The 26,074-nt window shown below is 31.8% G+C and overlaps 5 protein-coding genes across 6 annotated transcripts; 2 read left to right on the forward strand and 3 right to left on the reverse strand.

Moving 5' to 3' along the window:
* Positions 1 to 1,182: 1,182 nt before the first annotated feature.
* On the reverse strand, positions 1,183 to 2,602 carry LOC107933205 (leucine-rich repeat extensin-like protein 3). Its single transcript, XM_016865371.2, has 3 exons — positions 2,498 to 2,602; positions 2,319 to 2,403; positions 1,183 to 2,219 (listed from the first exon to the last, which is right to left on the reverse strand). The coding sequence occupies exons 1-3, from the start codon at positions 2,501 to 2,503 to the stop codon at positions 1,402 to 1,404; spliced, it is 909 nt and encodes a 302-aa protein (XP_016720860.1). The 5' UTR covers positions 2,504 to 2,602; the 3' UTR covers positions 1,183 to 1,401.
* A 1,271-nt stretch (positions 2,603 to 3,873) lies between these two features.
* Positions 3,874 to 8,030, reverse strand: LOC107933246 (eukaryotic translation initiation factor 3 subunit J). 2 transcript variants are annotated; one of them, XM_016865404.2, is made up of 7 exons: positions 7,813 to 8,030; positions 7,657 to 7,706; positions 6,890 to 7,011; positions 5,879 to 6,015; positions 5,436 to 5,583; positions 5,196 to 5,352; positions 3,874 to 4,359 (listed from the first exon to the last, which is right to left on the reverse strand). In XM_016865404.2, exons 2-7 carry the CDS (start codon positions 7,667 to 7,669, stop codon positions 4,268 to 4,270), a joined length of 669 nt encoding a protein of 222 aa, XP_016720893.1. In that variant the 5' UTR covers positions 7,670 to 7,706; positions 7,813 to 8,030; the 3' UTR covers positions 3,874 to 4,267. The 2 variants fall into 2 exon arrangements, with proteins under 2 accessions (XP_016720893.1, XP_016720894.1); XM_016865405.2 differs by having other exon boundaries at positions 7,817 to 7,954.
* Positions 8,031 to 12,466: 4,436 nt separating this feature from the next.
* Positions 12,467 to 13,259, forward strand: LOC107933221 (major strawberry allergen Fra a 1.05). The gene is made up of 2 exons (XM_041089908.1): positions 12,467 to 12,711; positions 12,781 to 13,259. The coding sequence occupies exons 1-2, from the start codon at positions 12,528 to 12,530 to the stop codon at positions 13,074 to 13,076; spliced, it is 480 nt and encodes a 159-aa protein (XP_040945842.1). The 5' UTR covers positions 12,467 to 12,527; the 3' UTR covers positions 13,077 to 13,259.
* A 1,348-nt stretch (positions 13,260 to 14,607) lies between these two features.
* LOC107933230 (major allergen Pru av 1) lies at positions 14,608 to 15,446 on the forward strand. The gene is made up of 2 exons (XM_016865388.2): positions 14,608 to 14,819; positions 14,922 to 15,446. The coding sequence occupies exons 1-2, from the start codon at positions 14,636 to 14,638 to the stop codon at positions 15,218 to 15,220; spliced, it is 483 nt and encodes a 160-aa protein (XP_016720877.1). The 5' UTR covers positions 14,608 to 14,635; the 3' UTR covers positions 15,221 to 15,446.
* Positions 15,447 to 19,168: 3,722 nt separating this feature from the next.
* Positions 19,169 to 20,071, reverse strand: LOC107933213 (uncharacterized). The gene is made up of 2 exons (XM_016865376.1): positions 19,866 to 20,071; positions 19,169 to 19,817 (listed from the first exon to the last, which is right to left on the reverse strand). The coding sequence occupies exons 1-2, from the start codon at positions 20,069 to 20,071 to the stop codon at positions 19,169 to 19,171; spliced, it is 855 nt and encodes a 284-aa protein (XP_016720865.1).
* Between the last annotated feature and the right edge of the window lie 6,003 nt (positions 20,072 to 26,074).

The raw sequence follows: 26,074 nt of genomic DNA on the forward strand, positions 1-26,074 counted from the left end.
AAAACTACAAGACTAGGCTGATTTTACAAAAACGCTTCCGTTTTCTGCTCCAATATCTTTTTTTTATTGTGCAACATCTTGTGAAAATAAAATTTACAAAACAGGTTTTTATATAGACCCCGAGCTCATTTCTTTGTTTTATTAAGTTAGTGGGATATGGGTCTATATAAACTCATACTCCATTTACAGTTTGTTACTAAACATTAATCTTATGTTGTTTAAGGGTGAGTATTCGATTGAGTCGAGTTGAATCGAGTCAAAAATTTTCGAGTTAGTTGAGTTGACAAATCCTATTTTAGCAACCGAACTCAATTTGAAATTTTTTCGAATCGAATCGAATCGAATCGAGTCGAGTTAACGAATCCTATTATTTATACTTAATGTTGCGTTTAGATGGATTGATTATTTAACTAGTAGACGAAGTACAAGATTATTTAACTAAATGAACAATATAATGATTTACTCTTTTAACTTAATGAGTAAATATTTATCAAGACGACGTAGTTTTACCTTTTAACTTAATTATTTTGAATTTTAACTCTTAATAAAGTAAACATTTATCAAAACTACGTAGTTTTGTCTTTTCTTATTCGGATTTTCGGATAACTCGAATTGTATAATTCATATTCGAGTTAAACCGAAAAACTTAATTTTTATTCGAGTTGATCCGAATAACTTGATTAACTCAAATAACTCGAACTATTTAATTCAAAATTTGAATTTTTTATCGAGTTTCTCGAATCGAATCGGATTTTGCTCACCCCTAATGTTGTTAGTTAAAAAATAAGCCCGTAATTTAAAAAAAAAACCTAATCTGATAATTTTTCTTAAAATTAGACTTTTTTAAGAAATTCAGTCCAACTTCCCACCTATTTAACTCCTAAAATATATAATTTATTTCCTAATTCCATATGAATTCTGATAGTTAAATTTCGATAATAGACAAAAGTTACAAAGTGGCCTTTATTTCTGTTTTACAGGGCAAAGTTAGTATTGGATAAAAAACCTTAGTCAAAAGAATATTTTTATGAAGAATCTTGAAGATCAAATCTTTTCTTCCTCCTTTTTAAGCCATAGAAATTTGGTCTTCAAATTTTCACTTTCGTCAAATTTTATGTTATGTATTTAAAGGCAAATAGATTGCTTTGAGAAAAATGAAGAGTGGAACCAACATATAATATATAATTTAAAAGAATTATCTTTAGCACATTCATTTTCACACGGAAATAATCCTTTGATGGCAAATAATGCCTCTCTCAGAAGTGGATTGCAGAATCTATTCTTCCAGCACTGACAAGCATGGAATCTATACCTCTCCTTCATCATTTCCAATTCTTTTCTCTTATCTTTTTTGACACATGCTCTTAGGGGAAAAACATTGCCGCCCTATTCTTTATTTTTCTACATTATTGTACAGGCGTTGGGATTTTCATCACTAAATATTGATGTAATATTTCCATTGCCATTGCCATTGCCATTGCTGTTGTTGTAATTGCTACTGCTGCTGCCGTTGCTGTAATTACCGTAATAGTCTTCGTTGTGGTGATCGATCCTACTGAAATGCGAGTAATGTGAGTATCGTGGTGGGGAAGGAACGTATTCATATTCCGTCACGTACGGTGACGGCTTGTACGTGTTGTAGCTGTGGGTTACGAAGGCCGGTTGTGGTGGTAATTCATGGTGAAAAGGTTGGCTATTAGGATAGAAATTGCATTGGCTATTAGGGAATTGCCTGTTGCAGGGTCCTCCATAACTGTGAACATATCCGAATCTATGTCCGTAATCAGGCGGATGGTGACATATTACATGGACTTCGCCCACATCTTTCGGTCCCAAATGTTGCGGTTGTTGCTGGCCAGCATTAGCATTTGCATCCGGTGCGGGTGCGGGTGCTGGCTCGGGTTGTGGATTCTCTGGGGGTGGTACTGGTTGGTCTTTCTGTTGGTTCGCAGTTGGGGATGCTGCTTCAGGTTGTGAAGCGGCAGCTTCAGCTGACGGTGGAGCTTCTGGTGGGGTTGGATTTTCCGTATCTGGAGCTGCCGAACCATCGTCAGGCGGTTGTTCCGGTGGCTGCTCAGCCGGTTCTGTTGGTTCCGAATAGGAACAGATTGTTACACTCTTCCTAGTTTTCCGAATTGCCTTGATAATTCTTTCCGGATCGGCCCATCCTATAACTGTCAACTTCTGTTGAGCAATATCGGGGTAAACTTCATATATACCTATAAATTAAAACAATGAAACGAAAAATCAACAATCAAGCAATGACTAGAAACTGAATGAAAAAATTAATAGGCAAAAATGTTAATAGCTTGTTATACCATGAATGCCATGAAGAGCTTTTTTAATCTTCTGAACGCAACCGTTGCAGTCCATTCGGACTTGAAACTCGGTAACCCGAGGTTTCTGCAATAAAAAAAGAAAGAGTGATTAGCTGAAATTGTAGTTTGCAATGTAATAATGGAAGTTCCATTGATGAAAATAGAGAAGCTTTAACTACCTCCATGAATGAGGAGACCAAGGAAGGAAAAGAAGAGAAAGCAGGAGGGAAAATAAGTATAGTTTTGTAAGATGAAAATGGAGATGGGTAAAGAATATAAACCAAGAATCAATAGGTGCATTTTATTTGTAGACGAATAATAAGGAATATTTGAAAGGCAAAAGATGTGGGGTATGCAACGAATCTCTTTTTTTCTTTTCCCTTTCGGGTGAGAAGGAGAGGCAGTTTTTTGCTGTCAGCTCCATTAGGTTTCAAAAAGGAAAATCAAATTTTATTTATTGATTCACACAATCAACTCTAGTGATTTTTTAAGTTGATTTAATCGAGTTTTAACCTCCTCTTATATGAAGTAGCATTGGTTTAAGGTCATTATCTTAATACTTTTTTCCTTCAATTTAAGGGTTAAAAAAATTTTTGTAATTAAAAATAACTGATGGATCGAGGTTGATGTATTTATAAAGGACCAAAGGGAATTTGCTTTAGTTTGGGTGGCTGATTGAGGATTTTATAAATGCATGGCAGGTTACCATATCCTAAACCGACCACTGAAAAGAATTAAAGTGTGTGAAACAGATGATAGATGGAGCTGTATCGTTTCATTATATATATAGAAATCACATTTATATATGAATTCGTGGGCTTCATCAATCAAAACGATGAAAGTAGCTTTTCTTAATGGTGTATGGATATCCACTGGTCTCAAAGGAATCCTTTTGTTACAAGTAAAATACCACTCACTATACGTATATCAGATAAAATGATGGGAAATTGTTGTTTACTACTTTGCCTTTCCTTTTTTTTTTTTTCATAAAGGTTGATGGAGATTGAAGCCCAGATTCCTTCAGAAATTGCCTTGCTTAGAGTTGATTAGTGGATGGTAAATATAAAGAAATAACACTTCACAACTATGAGTTATATTATAATGGATCTTCATAATTCTTCAACGTGGCAAAGGGTGTTTTTTTTCCTCCTATTTTATTATTGTTCATTGGTGAAGCCCCCACATATGAAATAAGTGAACATGAAATTGGCAAGTGTATTAGATTTTTGTTTTGTGGGGAATATTTTTATACAGGCTGGCTAATGTCAGCTTTGCTTCTAAATTTTAGTTAAGCAGTTCAAATACGTGAAATTGAAATAAAAACAAAGCATAATAGAAGGATCAAATCCAATAAAAATTAAATTACAGAGAGAAGTTTGCAATAAAAAGTTATTTTTCTATATTTAGAATATATGAATAGTGTTTAAGAGGCTTGAAAACAATACATGCACTAAATCCCACCTGCGTGTTAAAATTTTTGTTTAGTTCATGAGAGACAGTAACTCAACTAGTACCAGAATTATGTTTTTTAAAAAGAAAATCTTATTAAATCATATGACAAACAACTAGTTCTCATAATGCACAAACAAACAGTATAATTGAGTTTTTTTTTTCTTACAAATAGAATCAGTTCTCAACCTCAGGCAAAAAAAAAAAAAAACATTTGAATTTTTTTTCAAGGTAACAAACTGAAACTGCCCAAAACCATCTTAGAAGACTTTGTTTCTGGAAGTTTTAATCTAATGGTTTTCTTCATGTAACAATATCATCCATATTATGGATAGACTATTCATCAGACAACTAAATTTCTCCAAGAATTGGAAGAAGAAAGAAAGGGAAAAATTAAAAAAGAGAAGAGCCGCCGGATCTGCATATATATGGTTGTTGTGGTAACCCAAGGATCCGTAGTGCAAACGCTTGAAGGTGGGTGGCATTTGCCCAAAAATGAATCACATAAAGTCGTAATCATCAATGTCATCATAAGCAGCAACCACCAAATCATCATCTGGTTTATCAACATGGAGCTGCTTTTTCTTCCCAACTAAAAGAAAAATGTTGCAGACAGAGAATTGTAGTTAAAGTTGACTACAAGCATAATATGATATGTAAAACATAACAGTTGTTAAGAAGATGAATCATCGGGGCTCCAACACCTCAGGTGTTGGAAGTTCTTTCTTACAAAAGACCTTTGCAAAAGCAAATAGGTATCATACAACATTGAGGGTCTCATGAACTTTAGGTTTATTTTAAATATTTAATGGTTAATTTGGTGCAGGTTTGGCCAAAGCATGGGTAAATAACCATTTAGAGTATGAAAGATAGGTTGACCAGTAAGTTGCATATCTTAAAAAGATAAAGATCTATATGCCTCTTAATCTTCTTAAGGTTCAGAACAGCTTCAGATATAAAGGCCACAGTAAACCGAGATTATATGAGGAACCATTCAACCCCAACTTCTCCGGTTGTCTAAAGAATGCCTAAACTGCCTAAGGATTCTGATAAATAAGAATTTGTAGGTCTTACCCTATAATATCCTAGAACATCTTTTTCGGGTGAAGGGGTAATCACCATACAATGAAATTATGCAAACTAGTGGCATTTACCTATGGCTGAAGCAATAATCACCAGACCATGAAATTACGGAAGGGCATTTATCTAGTCTTGCTATACGAATAATGCTCAATTATATATGCAACTAGTTATGCTTAATCATAGTTGACATGCTTTTCTTTAGGATTAGAGGATTTCTTTTTCTTCCATAATTGATTTAAAATTCTCAATTAAGTGAAAAATTGAACCATCCGTGTTTCTGTTTTCTTGTTTGACAAATGTACATTAACATGGACCACAAGAATGAAAGGGTCGCAGAACGTTTACCTGTCTTCTTTTTAGTTGTGGCTTCTTTTTCTGCTTTTAGCTTTTCATTTGCAATTGCGGTGACCGAAGATGCAATATCTTTGACATCAGCTGCTTTCAAAGAAGTCAATGACAATCTCATCACAGCCTTGAGTAGAGCAATATAATGATAACTTTTCTGCATCAAAGGATGTATTTAGGCAAAGTGAGAACTTCCTCAATACAGTGACAATGCAAGGAAAGAAAGATTGTTAAACTCACCTCATATGGGCGAAGCTTGTGAGAAATAAGCTCAGCATACTCCACAAAGTCACTTTCAGATTTGGGAATAAAATTATCAAGAGTCTTATCATCACCTTTCTTGGAAAACAGTTCAGTAGTTGATTTATAATCGGCTTCTTCCACAAGCCTATAATAGAAAGCAAAATGTCAGATCATGGCACCTTACTGACAAAAAGCAATGAAGAAAAAAAAAATCACCTTTAGATATATACACATATATACACACACACAAAAGTAAAAAATGGGTGGAGGATAACAGTAAGACTTTAGCTAATCTAGAAACAAACTACAACGAAATAGTTCTAAATAGAAGTCAGCAAATTTAAGTTCTAGCAGCCATATTATGCTGTAACACCCACAACGACGACAAAGGAAACCCCTCCATGTCATCAATGTGGAAGCTAAAAATATTAAATTTCTACCTTTGCTGGCGAAGTTTCTCAGCCACTGGATCAAGGGGCTCTTCTTTAGCTACTTCAACAGCTTTTCCTTTCTTTTCAGTAGCTTTTAATGCAGCCTTTTTTGGGGCCTTTTCTTCTGGAGCTTTTGTAACAGGTTGCTGATACCAATTAAGGAAAAATGAATGAATACATGCAAATAATCTTACTCCATCAGATATACAACACAAATACCTTGTGTATGGCACAGAATGTCAACATAAAACAGCTAAGTACAACTTAGATGTGTAATAAGATATTCATGCTAATGAGTTTATAACAAAAGATCTACGAAAACACTATGATTCTGTCAATATCCACAAAATTGTTAAAAGTGACACTGTAATTAGCCTCAAAGCAAATCTTATGCCACCATAAAAGAAGATACAGAGAGAGGCTCTATATACTTGATTCTAGATCCAAATGGTAAGAATAGAAGGCAGGAATCACTATTAATCATCAATCAAATTTCTTAACTGATGCAGTAGGATGGGAATGGATCACACGAAGATATTCTTATCACATCAGGAATGAAGCGCATCTTAATAGAGTTTGAATTATCAAATGCAAGTTATATTCTTATCACATCAGGAATGAGGCGCATCTTAATAAAGTTTGAATTACCAAATTTAAGTTATATTCTTATCACATCAGGAATGAGGCACATCTTAATAGAGTTTGAATTACCACATTTAAGTTATAAATCAGGTTGCTAAATCAAGATTAGATACGATTTATCCATCTGACAATGCCATGAGATACATGTATCAAAAATCAAATCAGGACCAATCCAGAAAGAACTAATAACTTTAAAAGGTTTTTCTTGTAACCAGGTTTTTCTTGCCTATGTTTAGGTGGTTTAAAAGGTTGCAATTTTGAACATATTTTCTAGTATATATTTTTAAGAAGCATAAAGAGATTCATAGGACCAAAGAGCCCCGACAGCAAAATACTAGTAAATTTAACTAATACAAGTTACAATGAAGCTCATCATACCGGAGGCGGAGCAGGTTCATCTTCATCCTCCCATGATTCCTTGATATCAGAGTCATCAATATCTTCATCATCCCATTTGCTTTTAAGTTGTTCCTTCGCAGGAAGAGGTGGAATCTCATCCTCTGCAACAATAGCATACAACTTCTTGAGCCAAAAATAAAAGGGGGGTTCATGAAAAGGAAACCAAGAATAAAAAGAAAGACATAATGCAATAGGTTCTCCAACTAAGATTGGAAACAGGCTATAGTCTTTAGCACTTACTAAAAACTTAAAAACATATGAAACATAAAATAGAAATGAATCTGCTTTAAGGTCTGTTTACACTTTAAAACTCCTATACAAAACTAGGAGGCTACCGTCAGGTAATGTTGCAAGAAAAGAACTAGTGAATCCCAGCAATTGAAGCCAATACTAGATTCCCAGGATGTTGCACAATTACTGATCTTCCACTACATGCAGTTTTTCATTTTAATAGAAAGAAAAAAAAACCCTAAATTTCTCTGTTTGGTCTGGCAACACCATAGCCGATTTCCCAAGAAACTCAAAGCTAACACCTTTAAAACATCGCAACTCAACCTCATAAAAACCAAAACCAAAAACAAGTAAAAGCCCTAAATTTCAAAAAACCCAATAAACCTTTAGCTCTACAAAAAGAAATTTTCCACATTCAAGTTCACACATAATAAAACATACAAAAGAAAATAGAACCACTTATCAGTCAAAGCCCCAGTAATTAACAACAAATACGGGCCAAAATTAAAACTTACCCCAGTCTTCCATCTTCACTTAACGAAATTCAACGAATCGAAGAACAATCCTGAATACCACAAAATAAAAAATATATAGTTCTTTAGACTTAAAAAAAAAAAAGAGTCTAAAAAGAGCAAGAATTTTAACAAGAAGCCGAAGAAGAAATTATTTACTTGCGTTTAAAATAATTATAACTGTTTATAGTTGGGGAGGGGGGTTATGAGTAAATCTTGTTTGGGTTTTTCTTCTTGGTTCAGATCAGATGCAAAGAATCAATGCAAGGAAGATGAAATGTTTTAGGGTTTTTATATATTTTTTTAATAAATATTACCTTTTTCTTTTCTTTTATTAATTTTAAAATTTTAATTTAACGTTTTTCATTTTATAATATGGAAAAATCCCTACTCGAAGTCCTACAAAATATTGGGCCGTTATTTAGCCCATTGAGTTAATAAGGTGAATTTACGTAAACACCCTGACAATAAATTCTAGAATGATTTTTTATTATTTTAAAATATTTCATGTATATTTAAATTTACTAATTATTAAAAAGTATTTAAAAACATATATTTGATTTTGATTAGTTGTACATAATTCAAAAATATATTAAAATTATGCTAATGCAATAACAGTGTCAATAATTTTTAAAAATTAAATTAAATTAAAATTTTATATATAATTATACAAAATTAAAATTTATATATTACTTTACGCATTTGATAAAAATTAATTTATAGTTTGAATATTTATTCTCATATTAATTTATTAACAATCAAGTAAATTCTGTGTTTGCCCTTTCCATTTTTAATTCATCGTTTTTATTATTCTAGATATAAATAAAATTTAATATTATTTAATAAAAATCTAATTTTATTAATTTTGAGTTATTTTATAGAATCCGAATAGCTTTATATATAATATTTAAATTTTTGAAAATTTCTCAACAAGGACCTCTGTCAGTGTCACTATATTTGCTTTCCAGATAGTCCTAGTCTTCTCAAGGATTTGACTGTATTTTTCTTGATGATATTCTTCTTTTTGAATTTTCATTTCTTGCTTGAATCTAGAGTTAGTTTGTGAGTTGGTAGGGGTTGGGTAGGATCAACTAAAAATTTAGATTTGTTTTTTAGATTCGGATCCTATTTATTCATATTAAAAAAATTATATTATCTTTTATATAAAAATAAATTTTAAAAATATAATACATTAAATATATTAAAAATATTAAAATAAATGTATCTTAATAAATAAAATTTTTTAAATATTTATATAATTAAGTAACACTAAAATAAATATAATTTGACAAACAGACACCTCTACTAATAATATAAATTTCGTCCCACATCCTAGTGCTTGAGTGGATGCTAGATGAGCTAAGAAATCTGCCTCCTGATTGGCCTCCCGAAATATGTGTTCAGCCTTCACCGTCCATGCACGATTCAACAAGTGTATTGGCTATTGCTGCTGTGCCGATTGCACTAGCAATGACATTTCTTGGCTTCTCCTTTGACATCTTGACGGCAGCTAAGCAGTCTGACTCCACGAGAACGAAGAGATTGAAGATGTTTCTGGAGAAGAAAAAAGAAGCCGCCAATTGAAGACTCCAACCAATGATAGAAGATACAGAACGGCTGGGGAATATTTGTGCCATCAAGGAGCCGTATCCAGCTTAATAATTATTGAAATGGTGACCGGTGAGATCGTCAAGTGAGCATCAGGGGATTAACAGAAACCTTTATGTTCTATACTTTCTACTTTATGTTTTAATTAAATTGTTTGATATTAAGTTAATTAATAGAAATTATCCATAGAGAAAATATTTGGCATATTATCAGTGAAGTTTTTAGACTCAACAAGTAAGATTAGGGAATTGACAAGTGTCTTATAAAAATATAGTAAAATATTAAAAAGAAAAGATACATGACAATATTTTAAGATTACGTGTGAAATAAAAAAAAATACATTGTCAAGATATCAAATACTAACATTTATTAATATGTATTTCGTTTTATAATATTTATTTTTAATAATTTTTTACACTAGATTTGTTTAGAAAATAGTTTAAATAAACATATGTTTTAAAAATTTTAAGATAATGACTAAAATTTTATTTAGTGTAAAAACAAATTTATTAAGAAATGTTAGTATTAAAAATTATATTTTAAACAGATTTAGTGTATGTGAGAATAAATCTTTTCTAGGAAATAAGAAATGATACATGCACAGAATGGATAAAATGTATTAAAATCAATTTATTATTATTCAACAATTTCTTTTTTGAGTTAATAAATTCTCTTTGAGTTTTTCTTTTCAAGAAATTTTCTTTAATTTACTTTTAGTGAAGTTTTAACAATCTTTTTAGATTGTGAGAATAATTTTAAAACTTTTTCTTGTCAATTTTTCTTTCTTGGACTGAAAATTAGAGCCGCTTAAAGAAAGTTGTGAATTCTTATTGTTTTCAAGGCTCCTTAGAAGTTTTACACGCCATGTTCCATTTTTTTCATCTATCTTTTTTATTGTTCTAATATTTGATTTATTATTCTATTTTATTTATTTTAATTATTTTTTAAAAAAAATTATTTGACCTAGATTTGTTTGCGTTTCAGGTTGTGTCAAAATCCAAGTTTCTTTCCGAACGTTTAGAGCCCTAAGTCAAATCTTAACCTTTGTTTGGCAAGCTGCTGTAAGTTTTTGATGAGATCCTAAATACTGTCCTAGAAAAATTCATAAGTGATTCAAGAAAAAAAGTTCTAAAAATTGAAAAGATCAGATAAGTCTTACACTATGAACAAACCCTCAATTCAAAGATTGAAATTCTTGGATAGCCCTGATAAATCGGGATCATTCCATTTCCTTATTCTGACCCTTTTCGCCGAAGAACCCTATTTAGATTAGAGTTCGCTAGACTTGGACAAATTTACGATCATGTTTCCGCACTTCAACTTATCACGTGTTGTAACATTTTGGTCACTAAGTCGTTAATTATCGTTAATGGTGTAACGGAAAGTTGGCGTGGTATGTTAAATCATAATAAATTTGTCTATATATCCATGGTTCAAAGTAGGAATGTAGGCAAAAGGGTAAATAGCAATCTTGGTCCCTTAAAATTATCTTTAATTCTTTTTAAATTTTTGAAATTACAAACTAATATCATAATAAAATTCCATTTTTGGTTTTTTTAAAAAGTTACTATTTATCTTTAGCACTCTTAAACAAAATTCTAACTTCGTCTCTAGTTTAGAATGTTATTTAGTGGATAACAAATACAGGCTAGAGATTCAATTACGTGAAGCACAAGATGAGGAATAAAAAAAAAATACACTTACAATGTGATTGAACGTGAAAGATCAAAGAAATTCAAAATTTATACAATATGAATTATTAATGTATTGAAATTTGTATAAATATAAAATATTTTGAATATAATTATTACATAAGAAAATACATCGATAATTTCACCATGAATATGTGGATATAAATCTTTACATATTTATTATTAAATTCATTTAATTTCGCTTTATGTTTTTGGTACAACGATAATTTAAATTTAAATATTTTTTAAAAAAATAAACACTCGATTAACAGATCACAACTTGAGATTGTGAAGTTTTCTTAACTCATAAGTGGAATTAAGAAATCGCATGGAAAATTCTTAACCCAGCTTGTGGACAAGGGGTGAAGGCAATTTTTTTTTTTTGGTAAAAATGCAATCTCTCTCTTTTTTCTTTTTTTCTTTTTTGATAAGTAAATTGTATTATCCAAGAAGCAGAAAAAAAAAAGCCCTGCTACATCCAACAATCCACAACAATGAAACTGTAACTGTACAGTAAGAACTTATACAAAACCAAAAACACAAAAGATTACAACAATCAAAACCAGAAGCCTATCCTATACATTTCTCAAACTCCATTGCAAACATAATCGGTTATTAACAGAGTTTGAATCAGTGGGACATCTACCACTAAGACGAAGATGCATAACGTCTTTAACTTTCTTCAACAAAACTTTGACAAAATTAGAAAATTTCACAAATAGCTACTATTCCTTTCACACCAAATAAAGTATACAATTGCATTCCATGCCAGCTTAGCAAGCAAACAAGGAATGACTTACCTTTCAAAGAAGAAGTCGTCTAGCTAAATTTTTGAAGCCATGTACCAAAAGACCTCCTGATGCCACACAAACCCAGAACAAGTTGTTACAAACCTCGAGAGTAGGCACACTAAAAAAAAAATATGATTTTGAGATTCAGAAGCATCAAAACACAACAAACAACAACAATCAGAACCCATATCATGACTAAACAATCTGTCGTGAGTGGTAACAATGCAATTTTACCATTTTAATAGCTTATATATTTATAACTTTTAGAAGACTAAATCAAATTATTATTATTTTGGGAAGTCAAAATACAATTTTATCATTACTAATTTAAAATTTTATAAATTATAAAGAGACCCAAATAAAAAATATTACTAAAAGCTATATTTTAAAATTTTTAATATACTATATTTAAACAGTTTAATTATTACTAAAAACTATATCTTAACAGTTAAATTATTATTCAAAATTGTCCGTGAATTCTTCTAAGAATCACGGACTCTTCAATAGTTTTCCTATTCCTAAGAGTCCAAGCACTTGAATTTAAAGTCTTATATATGTGTTTAAAATATTAGAGTTCTTTCTTTTTAATCTTCTTCTGATATTGACTGCTGCCATGATCCATAATTTTGTTCTTTATGGTAAACTAATCTCTGTTTCACATCAAAATTTTCAACCAAAAACAATCCAATAAAATATACCTAGCTACGATTTCGAAACTTCATAAATACTACATCTTCACAGCTCAAAAACACCTCTGATTATTTCTCAATATCAACAGAAAATAATGGGTGTTTTCACTTATGAATCCGAGATTGTTACAGCAATCCCACCAGCTAAAATGTTTAAGGCTTGTATCCTTGATGGTGACACTCTCATTCCCCAGATTCTTCCTGAGGCTTTTAAGAGTGTTGAGTACATTGAAGGCAATGGTGGGGCCGGTAGCATCAAGAAGGTCACTTTTGGAGAAGGTTAGCTCATTTATACAATTTTATACTTGGAAGGAAAAAGGGTAAAATTGTGTGTTTTTGAATGTGCAGGAAGCCAATTCAAATACATGAAGCAGAAGGTTGAAGCAGTAGACAAAGACAAATTTGTGTATATTTACAGTGTGATCGAAGGTGATGCATTGATGGATAAGCTTGAGAAGATCACTTACGAGACAAAGTTAGAGACCTCTCCAAATGGGGGATCAGTATGCAAGACTACTAGTAAGTATTACACCATTGGTGAGTTTGAGCTCAAGGAAGAGGGAATCAAGGCAGGCAAAGAGAAGGCATTGGGAATGTTCAAGGCCATTGAAGCGTACCTGCTGGCAAATCCTAACAGCTATTGAAATCATCCCAATATGGAGATTGCATGCAATGAATATCGAATAATTCGCCTTTTTTTTTCTTATAGTTTTTTCAGTTTTGCAGCTATGAACTTCAGATTGATAATAAGTTCATAGTTTGCCCAGATAACCAGAAGCTTGAACTGAAATGTCAAACATGAAATGAATAAAAGAGGATCCAATTTGTTTACTTAATTAAGCTTCAGTTTTGCTCTGTGATTGAGAGAAAGAAGTGAGTAGAGTTTATGGGAATGTTGTTACTAAGAAATTCAAAGAAGCTCAGAACAATCTTTCAAACATTGATTGGTTCAGGCAGGAGAAAGAGATGAAATTAGAACTTAAGACTCTTTTGGAGCAACAACATACATACCATGTGGCTACAAAAAAAATCTAGAATAAAATGGGTTGTAAAATGAGTTAAAAACACAACAATTTTTTCCAGCATTTGATGGTGAAAATTGAATCAAAACTGTCATCTTGGAAGGCCAAACTATTAGGAAAAGGCGGCAGATTAACACTTATTAAATGAAGTTTTTCAAGCACACCTATCTATCAACTCTCTTGTTTCAAAGCTTCCGAAGTCGTGTGTGACATAATGATCTAAGGAACCATCAGTTCCCCATGTTAGAACATTTTTTAAATATATATAGTATTTCAATAGTTGTAAATAAAAAGTTATAAATAATAAAAAATTATGTCACTTAATTATTAACAAATAGTCATAATTATTCAAGTAGATATCTATTGAATAATTATGTTTTTTGGGTAATTATTCATTCTATTAAGAGACATGAGGCTTCCTCTAAATATGAGTGAAGTTTTATTTACATGACAACCCAAAAAAAATATAAAAGAAAGTTTCTTTTTGATCCCTCACCATTTTTTATATTCCTAGATTATTCTATAAAAATTAATGTAGAAATTCTTTATAGAAATTGATATCATTGCTATTCTCCGCTTACTACTCAGTGAACTGCTTCCGTCAATGCAAAACGCAAACAATCATTGGACTTTATTGTATCTTTGAGGTTTATTTGTTAGTAACTGTTTTGCACATTATAATATAAGCAATGACGAATATAACCGATAAAAAAGTGACATTGATGCTCGCCTTGGAGCCTTATCCTATTATTCATTTTCTGTTCAAGGAGTTGTTTGTGTACTCGAATTTTTTTCACGGAAGATTTATACTAACAACTCTGGCCAAAGAAATGTGAGATTAATGACCTCAAGTGATGGTACCCTGACTTAAGTTATTAGAGTTTTTCCAATTTAATCTTCTTCGGATTTTAACAGCTTTCAAGATCCATAATTTTGTTCTTTATAGCAAGGTCAGTACGCAAAGCAGAATCAATATCGCAAGTCTCCTTTGGTGATTTCCAGACTATATTTTAAAATATCAATAAAGAACAATCCAATAAATTATGAAGAAACGAATCTCCTGGCTAGGATTTGAAAGAGGCTATTCTTCATTGTTCCCAGTCTATAAATACTTCATCTTCTGTTTTACATCTCCACAGCTCAAATACCTCTTTCATCATTCCTAAAATCAGTTGAAAGCAATGGGTGTTTTCACTTATGAATCTGAGGTTACTACGTCAATCCCACCACCCAAGATGTTCAAAGCTTGCATCCTTGATGGGGACACTCTCATTCCCAAGATTGTTCCTCAGGTTTTTAAGAGTGTTGAGTACATTGAAGGCAATGGTGAGCCTGGGAGCATCAGAAAGGTCACCTTTGCACAAGGTTAATTACCTCATTTATACCACTTTGTATCATTTCTGTATATTATTAAGTTTGAAGGGAAGAAGGATGAAAATGATGTGTTTTTGGACATGTATGATGCAGGAAACCAATTCAATTACATGAAACAGAAGGTAGAAGCATTAGACAAGGAAAATTTTGAGTACATTTACAGTGTGATTGAAGGCGATCCGCTGATGAACATGCTCGACAAAATAACTTACGAAATAAAGTTAGAAGCCTCTCCAGGTGGGGGATCCATATGTAAGACTAGTAGTAAGTATTACACCATTGGTGACACTGAGCTCAAGGAAGAGGCAATCAAGGCAGGAAAAGAAAAGGCTTCGGGTGTATTGTTGAAGGCCATCGAAGCCTACCTCCTTGCAAATCCCGATGCCTTCTAAAAATCCCAGTATTATGGTAGCATCCACTTCAATGAATATCAAGCAATTGCCCCTTTTTCTCTTCTAGTTTTTAGTTCTGCAGCAAATGAACTTTAGATTTCTAATAAAGACTTCATAGTTTGCCTTAATTACCAGGGAGTTTGAACTGAAATGTGAAGCCTGTAATAAACAAAAGAGAATCCAATGTATTTACTGAATCTTGTTGTGTGAGATATTGATTGAGAATAGAGAGTCCATCATTATATTAAACTTGAACATTAACAAACTCGAGTTTAAGAAGAAATTTGAAACTAATTCAGACATATATTCCTTAAAGATCAACCTGGAAGGCAGGAAAATTGTTGGGGAAATTCAAATCCATAAAAGTCTTCACTGTCTGGCTATCTACCTACGTTTTTTGGGTCATTGATATAATGAATTCCAATAGCTTTGGTAAATAATTTTGGTCTTATAGAACCCTATTATCCAAACTCTTCATTTTGTATATTGTGTCTACTATCTGACACTCTAATGGACTGCAGTAACCTAATAACACTAGCAAAATGGAAGTGCTCAAGATGGTCTAAATAAATTACAGAACCTTTTTTGTTTTATCTTACAAGAAAATCCATGTAAAATTTGGCACATAAATCATTGATCACACTGAATTTCTGGAACTTTGGTGTTGGTAATAACATGTTCCTCAAGTATTTCAGATTTCCACCATCTTTCTACAGTCATTTTATGTTAATACTTATTACTACCAAACAATCATGTCCTACATACAACCAGACAATAAAATTGTTCCAATAACTGTATTGTATGTATATCCGTATCCGACAAATCTGACTTCAGGGTAATCTATATATTAGAATGTCAAAATAAAAGGTGCAAGAAATAATCTAATAGTTGAAGCACTTGCATCCAAGGTTTTGATTGCTTAAAATATTAATGAATCAGAGTTCTTTTCCTTTCAATCTTCTTCAGAGTTCCTGTTGAAACATTGACAGCAACAAAAATAGCAAAAACAGAATTGAATTTGCTAAACAAAAATGAAACCGAAGCAAAAGAGAGAAAAGAGTTTGAACAGCAAGAGTATTGAGGGAAAAAATCAAATCTTCATTGATCATTCAAAAGATATGTAAGTTACAAAAATAAATTTGGACAGTTACCTACTAATATAACTGCTCCCACTAATACACTAATACAAATTTGAATTACAAGTAAAAGTAAGCTAACATTTCAGCTATTACATCAAGAGCAAATCAAAAACTAATCCTACTAACTTCAATTGAGAAGTTACTAGGTAACTAAGTAAGTTACATTTGAACAAAATGAAACAAACACCAATCATCTCCCTTAAGAGTTCAAATCTGGATGTACCAAGTGGTTTAGTTAGAATGTCATCCACTTGGTCTTGTGAGCTGCAATGAACAAGGCTGACTTCTCCTGTCTGCTCAGCCTCTCTAACAAAATGAAATTTGATTTTAAAATGCTTAGTCTTGCCATGGAAGACTGGATTTTTAGCTATTGCTACTGCTGATTGATTGTCAACCACAATCTCAGTAGCTCCACTTTGTTCTTCATTCAAATCAAACAACAATTTTCTGAGTCAAATGGCTTGATTCACTGTTGCTGCTGCTGCTGCAATATACTCTGCTTCAGCTATGGATTGAGCAATAGTTTGTTGCTTCTTTGAACTCCAGCAGAATACTCCTGAGCCAAGAGTGAAAAAATAACCAGAGGTGCTTCTCATGTCATCTAAAGATCCGGCCTAATCACTATCTGAATATCCAATTAGCTTAAGCTCCTTTTCTTTCTTGAACAAGACACCAAATTTCAAGGTTCCCTTAACATATCTAAGTACCCTTTTTGCTTCCAGTCACCAAGAGATCATCTACATAAATTGAAACAATTAGCAAAGTTTCATCTTCAGTTTTCTTCACATAGAGTGTTGGTTCACTCAAGCTTTTCTCGAACCCAAGCCTTGACAGATACTCATCAATTCTGTCATACCAGGCTCTAGGTGCCTGCTTCAGGCCATATAAGGCCTTCTTCAACCTGTAGACTTTATTCTCTTCTCCTGGGACTTTAAATCCATCTAGCTGCTCAATGTAGATCTCCTCCTTAAGAAAACCATTCAAAAAGGCTGACTTGACATCCAATTGGTGAATGTTCCACTGTTTCTGTGCAGCCAGTGAAAACAGAAGCTTGATTGTGTCAAGCCTTGCTACTGGAGCAAATGTCTCCACGAAGTCAGTACCATACTCTTGACTATAGCCCTTTACCACCAACCTTGCCTTATGTTTGTTCAAAGAGCCATCAGAATTGAATTTGGCTCTAAAAACCCACTTGACACCTATAACTTTCTTCTGATCTGGCCTGTCAACCAAGTCCCATGTTTCATTCTTCCTGATCATCTCAAGCTCAACTTTCATTGCCTTCTTCCAGCTTCTGTCCCTTGCAACTTCTTCATATTTGAAGGCTCAACTATTGCTACATTGCATCTATGGTAGATGTCAGCAATGGTTCTGGTTCCTCTCACAGGAGGATCATCCATATTTACACTTTCTGGTTCATTCTCAGCTGGTTCTAGGCTGATATCAAGTTGGTCTTCATCAAATTGGCTTGCATCTGAACCTTCCCAATTCCAGAACTTCTCCTCATCAAATTTGATGTCTCTGCTCACCAAAATTTTCTTTGTTGAAGGGTCATACACTCTATAGCCTTTTTTAGTACTGCTGTAGCCAACAAATATGCTAGGGGCAGACCTTTTCTCAAGTTTGGTTCTTCTTTCAGCTGGAATGAGCACATAGCACACACATCCAAACACTTTCAGATGGGAAACTGATGGTTTTAGTCCATGCCATGCTTCAAAGGGTATTTTTTCTTTCACAGCTCTTGTTGGAAGCTTGTTTAGCATATAAACTGAGGTATTGACAGCTTCTGCCCAAAATTTACTTGGAAGCTTGCTCTGAAACAGCAAACATCTGGCCATATTCATCACAGTTCTGTTCTTCCTTTCACAAACTCCATTTTGCTGTGGAGTATAGACTGTGGTTAGCTGATGGTGGATCCTTGCATGCTCACAAAGCTTTTGAAACCTCTCAGACAAGTATTCAGCCCTATTGTCAGTTCTCAAGGCCTTGATTTTGCTACCTGTTTGATTCTCCACTAGTGCCTTGAATTTACTAAAGGCCTCAAACACTTCAGACTTGTGTTTCATGAAGTAAACCCAACAAAATCTAGTTAGATCATCTATGAACAACACAAAATACTTGCTCCATTTAAAGAAGGGGACTTCATTGGTCCACAAATATCAGAGTGCACCAGTTCAAGCCTTTCTCCAGCTCTCCAGGCTTGGTTCACTGGAAATGGTAATCGAGCTTGCTTACCAAGCTGACAGTTATCACAAACAGTGTCACTTGCATTAACTTTGGACATGTCCTCCACTAGATTTTGTTTGTGCAACAGATTAAGTGATCTAAAATTAGCATGGCCTAATCTTCTATGCCATAGACCAGTATTATCAGTCAAGCTTGCATAAGCTTTCTTCTCGAGCTGGTTTATATCAAGCATGAAACATTTATCTACCATGCCTACAGTGATCATTTCCTGACCATGAATGTCCTCTATAACACATGAACCATTCTTGAAAACTAGGGAATACCCTTTTTCAACCAACTGACCAACACTCAACAGATTCTGATCAATATTAGGCACAAAAAGCACATCTGAAATGATTTTGTTACCTGAACAAGTGCTGATTAAGACATTGCCTCTGCCTTTTGCTTCAATCATTTCACCATTACCAATTCTGATTTTTGAGCAATAGCTTCTATCCAGATCCTTAAACAAGCTTTCATCACTTGCTATGTGGTGTGAGCAGCCACTATCCACTAACCATTTGCTTCCAACTTTGCTTGAAGATGCAAAGCAGGAGGCTGTGAACACATGCTCCTCTTGAGCTTAAAGATCTTCAGCAGCTTGGGCTTGGATCTGCTGCTGTGCTGGTGCCTTTGGTTTGTTTTTACAAACTTTCTCAACATGGCCAAATTGCTTACAGCTCCTACATTGTATGTCTGGCCTAAACCAGCAAAACCTTTCAGAGTGTGTGGTTTTCTTGCAATGGACATATGGTGGAAATTTTCTCTTGCCTGAATCTCTCCTTGGTTTGTCCCTTTTGTCAAGCCAAGGCTTCTTTTCTTTTTGATTTGTGCTGGAGTTCTCTTTGGCCTTTGCTTGGAAGGCTCCTTCAAGATGGTCTTCCTGCCTATTGGCCCTTCTCTGCTCCAAGGCATAAAGGGAGTTCACTAATTCTGACAAGAAAATGGTTGTCAAGTCCTTTAAATCCTCAAGTGATGAGATTTTGGACTCAAATCTCTCAGGAAGTGTGGTGATAACCTTCTCAACCACTCTGCTATCACTGAAATCTTCACCAAGCAGCCTTATGCTGTTGACAGTGGCCATGATCCTGTTTAAGTATTGCTTAATGCTCTCAGACTTTTTCATTTTAAGGTTTTCAAAGTCCCTCCTCAAGTTGATCACTTGTTGTTGCCTTGTTTTATCTGATCCCATGAACTCCTCCTTCAGCCTCTCCCATGCTTCCTTAGGTGTGCTACAGGCAATGATCCAAGTGAAGATCACATCTGTCACTCCATTTTACAGGCAGGCCAAGGATTTGTGCTTCTTGGTGCTCTCCTCAGCATGCTGCCTCATTTGAGCAATTGTGGGACTGGCCCTCAATGGAGGTGGTTCGATGTCATTCTCAACTACACTCAACAAATCTTGAGCTTGAAGATAAGTCTTCATCTTAACTACCCAAATGTGGTAGTTTTCACCAACAAACATTGGAGGTGGAGTGAAGCTCATCCTGCTGAAACAAACTCAACAGCCTCGATTTCTTCCTTCTCAAGCTTAAGTTTTTCTTAACAAAGTAACCAACAAACAAAGGCCCTCAAAGACTTAGGCTCTGAATACCATTTGTTGAAACATTGACAGTAACAAAAATAGCAAAAACAGAATTGAATTTGCTAAACAAAAATGAAACCGAAGCAAAAGAGAGAAAAGAGTTTGAACAGCAAGAGTATTGAGGAAACAAATCAAATCTTCATTGATCATTCAAAAGATATGTAAGTTACAAAAACAAATTTGGACAGTTACCTACTAATATAACTGCTCCCACTAATACACTAATACACTAATACAAATTTGAATTACAAGTAAAAGTAAGCTGACATTTCAGCTATTACATCAAGAGCAAATAAAAAACTAATCCTACTAACTTCAATTGACAAGTTACTAGGTAACTAAGTAAGTTACATTTGAACAAAATGAAACAAAATGTTGAACAAGCTGTTGCACTCGGTTCTGCTCCATTGCTTGTCTGCTTGTTGAGTTGCTGGCCATATGTTGCATTGCAGGCCAATGCTTAACAGTTCCAATAAAATTGATCTCATGATTCAATGATTTGTTGGTTTATGGTAAGCTTGGTGTTGTATATCGAAGAGATAAATACACAAATCAGAATCATTTGAGAACTTTTAGGTGTTTTTCTCATACTAAAGTACAAAATTTCACTAAATCTCGAGAGCAACATGGTTGAAACAGGGAAGAACAACTTTAATAGAATATTAGTTTACGTAGTGACGACAATATATCAAATATCTGCAATTTTTTCTTTTTTAATTTTTAATTTTTAATTCAAATTTACGTAATTACTTCAAAATTCGTATTAAATCTAATTGTTACTATCCAAATCTAAATTATTTTAAAAATATAAGTATAAAAATAAAAAAAATTCAAAATATAAAACACAAAATTTAGTAACATAATTAATTAACTTATATAATGAACTGTATTATGTATATTCATGTATGGGTATTTGTTCAAGTAGGATATTTGTCATAAAGCAATAATGAGGCTAATTTATATGTACAAAGCCAACCTATTATGTCAAAATACTCAACACTAAAACTAAACAAGGAGCAAGCATGGGTCAAAGGGGGCCAATTGTATTATCCTTTCATGTGCTTTCTCTACAACATCATATTCTTTGCTTTATTTATTACAGTAACCTACTTGGCTTATAAAAATTATAGGAGAATAAAAATGATTATAAATAATCCTTAAATAATTATAAAAATAAAAAAAAACTATATAAGATTATAATAAATTATTAAAAGTTATAAATAATTGTCATCTAAGCCTATGGTGTAAAGGCTCATTGAAATGAATATTGATTGACATTAAATCTTTGGGTTTAATCTATGGAAACCTATAGGTAAAACTATAAATTCTTTTTTGAAAGAAGGGAGTGAAATTTCATTATACATTTTTATGAGAGTTGAAATGTAATTTCATCATTATACTAACATATATCTTTATAATTTTTTAAAAAATTAAATTAAAATTTTATTATTTATTAAAAGTCCAAAATATAATTTTAGCATTTATTTATAACTTAAAATTTTATAAATTTCAACGTTCAAAAAATTTTTTTAGGGGCAAGGCACCTACCTTCGTTCCTATTGAATCCCACCATTTCCTTTCATAAAAAATTATAAAAAATATAAAAAATATGAAAAATTATAATTTTTATAAAAAAATTTTAAAAGTTACCAGATTTATCACACCCATAATGTAGAAGAATAAAAATATTTTATATTAAAAAATATTTATAAAAACATATTAATAAATTATTATTAGTGGAGTGATAAAGATTTTTTATATGAATTGTTAGTTTTGTGTTCGATTTTCCAATAATATTTTTGAGTTGTTTTATTTGAAAAGATGAAAGTATCCTTATAATAATATCTTTTACCCTTTAAAATAAATATATTTTAATAATTTCACTATTGAATTGATGTTAAGTTAACTCGTGACACCAACTCTATTAGCCACTTTATATATAATATAAATATAAACAAAATATAAAAAAAAACATACAAAATTTATAAAAGTACAAAAAATTTATAAACTAGCTCTCTATTCCAGTCTCAATTAAGGGCGAGCAAAATTCGTTTTGACTCAAAAATATAATAAAAAAGTTTAAATTTCGAATTATTCGAATCGAATTAATCGAATCAACTCTACCTTTTTTCGAATTTCAAGTTCGAATCAGTTGAATTTTTGAATTCGAATAATTCAAATAAATTAAATATCAAACCCTTTTACTTTTTCCCAAAAATTTTACCTTCCCAATACCCCCTAAACTTTTTCCTTTTACTTCCCAAAATTTTTACTTCCTCAAATTCTCAAAACTTTTTTCTTTTTGCTTCCCTAAACTTTTATTTCCTCCTAAACCCCAGTTTTTTTTTTCAAATTTATGTCTACTATTTATATTATTGAATTAAATTTCACATTTTGCTACTATTTATATTATTGAATTGTTTAACCATGCTGAATCTTTATCAATTTCTATTAAAATTGAATTATTGATGATGCCATAAAAAAATTCGTGTTAAAACTTTATGTTGGTATCAATTTCACATTTTATCTTTAAAATAACTTTTTATTTAAAAATCACATTTGTTACATTTAATATATTTTTTAATTTCAAAATACATTATAAGAATAAGAAGATAATTGAAGCAATTAAGCAAGCAAATAAGCTAACCCATAAATAAAAGATTAATAAATAAATTATTACGGGATAAAAGTTAATAACAAATTTGATTATGGTGCGTGACAATGATTATAATGTCTCAAAATTTTTTTTAATTTAACTTAAACAAATATTTTCGATCTTCGATTTGAATTCCATTTCAACCGACTCGGTTTGAGAAAATTTTATATTGAATTAAGATTATAAAATAAAATTTATCATTTCAATTAACTCAAAAAATTTTCATTCGATTTGACTTGATGGACCGTTGAACCCTAATGTCAATCACTCTACTGAAATCCCAGAATTCTGTTCAAAGTCATCTCATGTTTATGATCCCGGCAGCAACAGTTAAAATAAAGTCAAAGGTAGTTCCTATTAGAGCTAGAGTTGAGAGTGATTGGAAGGGTGTGAGAAAACGATCCCAAGGAGTTGAAATTTTGCAAGCAATTTTCAAGAAATAAATTATGAATCCAGCACAGAATTTGTGCAACATTTAAAATTATAAATTGGACATTTTTATGGAAGTCTTTATGCATTATATATCAAATAAATAACTTGACAGCAATGTCTTACCGTTTATGACAGTAACACTACCTTTATTTATTTATTAGAAATAGAGGAGATTATGTCATGCTACCTTTTAAAAGTCATACCAACTTGTTCAACTTCTGATGTATAAAACCATATCTTCGTGTATATATAAGATATATGTGTTCAACGCGGAGATTTTAAAAAATTAGAAAATTTTGTATTTGATTCTCACGAGTATGGTTATGGTTAGACTTGATTATGGATCGAGTTATCCATTCAGATCTATTTGAGATTTAGGAAAGTTTGGAGAAAAATATTAGGTCCGTTTAAAATATGGACTGAATTTGGACTTTAACATTTACGGTCCAAGTCCGGCCCGATCTGTTTTAAGTTTATAATGTTTTATATTATGTTATTTTTATATATTATGTAATTTAAAACATATTAAAAATAAATCTATACTAAATATATAATATTACTCTAATGTAAATATTAAAATAATGTTAAAATGATTATATAAAAATTTCAATAAATAAAAATGTATAAAATTATTAATAATATAAATATTTTAAAATTAAAATTTTAAAAATAACATGGACAGGCCTAAAATAGGTTTGAATTAGTCTTTTATAAATATAGGCGAGTTTAGACAAAATTTTAGGCCCAGATTTCGGGCTAGACCGAACTTGGACAAGTATAAAATATGTTAATATCATGCTTTGGCCCGGTTTGACTTGATCCATGAGCACATCCAATACTTGTGCATACAATAGAATCTATATATTGGAAAAAGACTTTTACCATTAGAAAATGAATCACTTTTCAAAGAATTTATTTGTAGGATAATGATTCTTAAAATTTCCTTTTAGTGGAATACATATGTTTTATGGTTTATAAAGTTTCTTTTGGGATTTGTAACTGTCCATTTCAACAATATCATCTCTAATATTTGAACTTGAGTTATTTCTTACAAATGTAACGTGATTTACCACTAAACTCATACTTGTTGGTGAGTGGTTCCTAGATTTGATGTATTGACAAGCATCAATTTTTGTTGGTGAGTGGTTCCTAGATTTGATGTATTGACAAGCATCAATTTTTGTGAGATAACTTTTTGTTGGGGATTAATTTCTTACATGAGAGTGTAATTCCTTTGGGTACATGTGAGAAAGTAGTGTGAGCAAAATGTGACTTGATTAGGAAAAAAAATTATAATTTCAAATTAAATAGTTTGATTTATTTTAGTTTTCGAGTCAACTTGAATAAATAGCTTGAATTTGTTGAGGTTGTTATGAGAAGTGCCACGAGTAATGTTTGTTGTTGTCTGGCATTATTCAGCCTCATAACTTATCATATTTACAGATTAACAATTTTTGTAAACAAAACCTTTGGGCTATGATCTTTGTTGATATTTTCAACGTGTGTGAGCTCATCTATGATGTCCAAATCGTTTATAGAAACATATTTGGAGATTGGTTTGGATTGGATAAACAAAATTGAATTCCTTATTTTAAGGAGATTAGATTGGACCAGGTAACTTGGTAATATATCCTAAGGACTTTAAAACTTGTCTTGGACTTATTAAAGATATTCTCTATGTTGATTATCTGGCTACTTTGAGGGGAAGATTGATTGTAATTGATCTTAATAAGCCTCAAACTATTATATACTGAAAGGCTTGCAAAGGTAAAAGTGTGTGGAGAATTTTAGCACTTATTTTATTATTTAAAACTTGCTTTTCAGAGTGCATTTTGGAAGTAAACGGGTGGTTCACTTGGTTTACAAATTAAGTTTTTAGGAGGAAACTTAGAAGAGAATGAATTTTAAATACTATCTTAGACGTTATACGATTAAATAATATTGTTTCAATTTAAATTTAAATCTTTTAAAGAAACACGACATCAATTGATGTTGAGGTGTTGCAATCATTCCAAAAATATTTACCTTGATTCTAATGGGGTACGAAAAACCTGACAACATGATAAACATCATTAAACTCAATATTCGTAAGTGTTGAGATATCTCTTAAAATACCTATATATTGGACACTTTCGAGCACACTTATTTTAGTAAATAATATTCTTTTTATGTAAAATAAATTGAAAATGTATAGAATTAAGTTATTAATAATTAATGAGGTTTTAAGAAAAAAGTGTTATCAAATTTATCATATCAGACTATAAAATTTTCAAAGATCAAAATAAAAAATTAGAGGGGCCGAATTCAAATTTACCCTATTCTCAAAAAAATGGTATTTAAAGAAGTATAAAAGAATTTAGGGAGACCGAACATAAATATTCCATTTTTGAATAGATCGCAGAAGATGGAACTTGAAATTCTTTAGAGGGCCAAACACAAAATTTCCTTTTTTCCATAGGATAATAAAAGCTTAAGAAGAGTGAAAATTTTATGCCTACGCCCTATGTGGCTTCATTTGTTATTACCTAGCATCAATGTACCCTTAAAAATATGGCATAATGATTTTTTGGCCCTCCAACTTTATAAAAAAAGTTATTTTAGCTATTCGTTTAATTTTTCATCTCTTTTAACTCTTGAACTTACATTATTTGTCAAATTATCCAAAAATTGATGGAAAAATTATTTTTTTTAATTTTGTTGACATTGCATACATATGGATTGACATGTGTATGCTACATTAGCAATTAATTAAAATTTTAAATATTAAAAATATATTTTTATATTTTGTAATAATTTTAATAATTTTTATGTTTAAA

Source organism: Gossypium hirsutum, chromosome A02 (genome assembly GCF_007990345.1).
Source record: "Gossypium hirsutum isolate 1008001.06 chromosome A02, Gossypium_hirsutum_v2.1, whole genome shotgun sequence".
NCBI classification, from domain to species: Eukaryota; Viridiplantae; Streptophyta; class Magnoliopsida; order Malvales; family Malvaceae; genus Gossypium; species Gossypium hirsutum.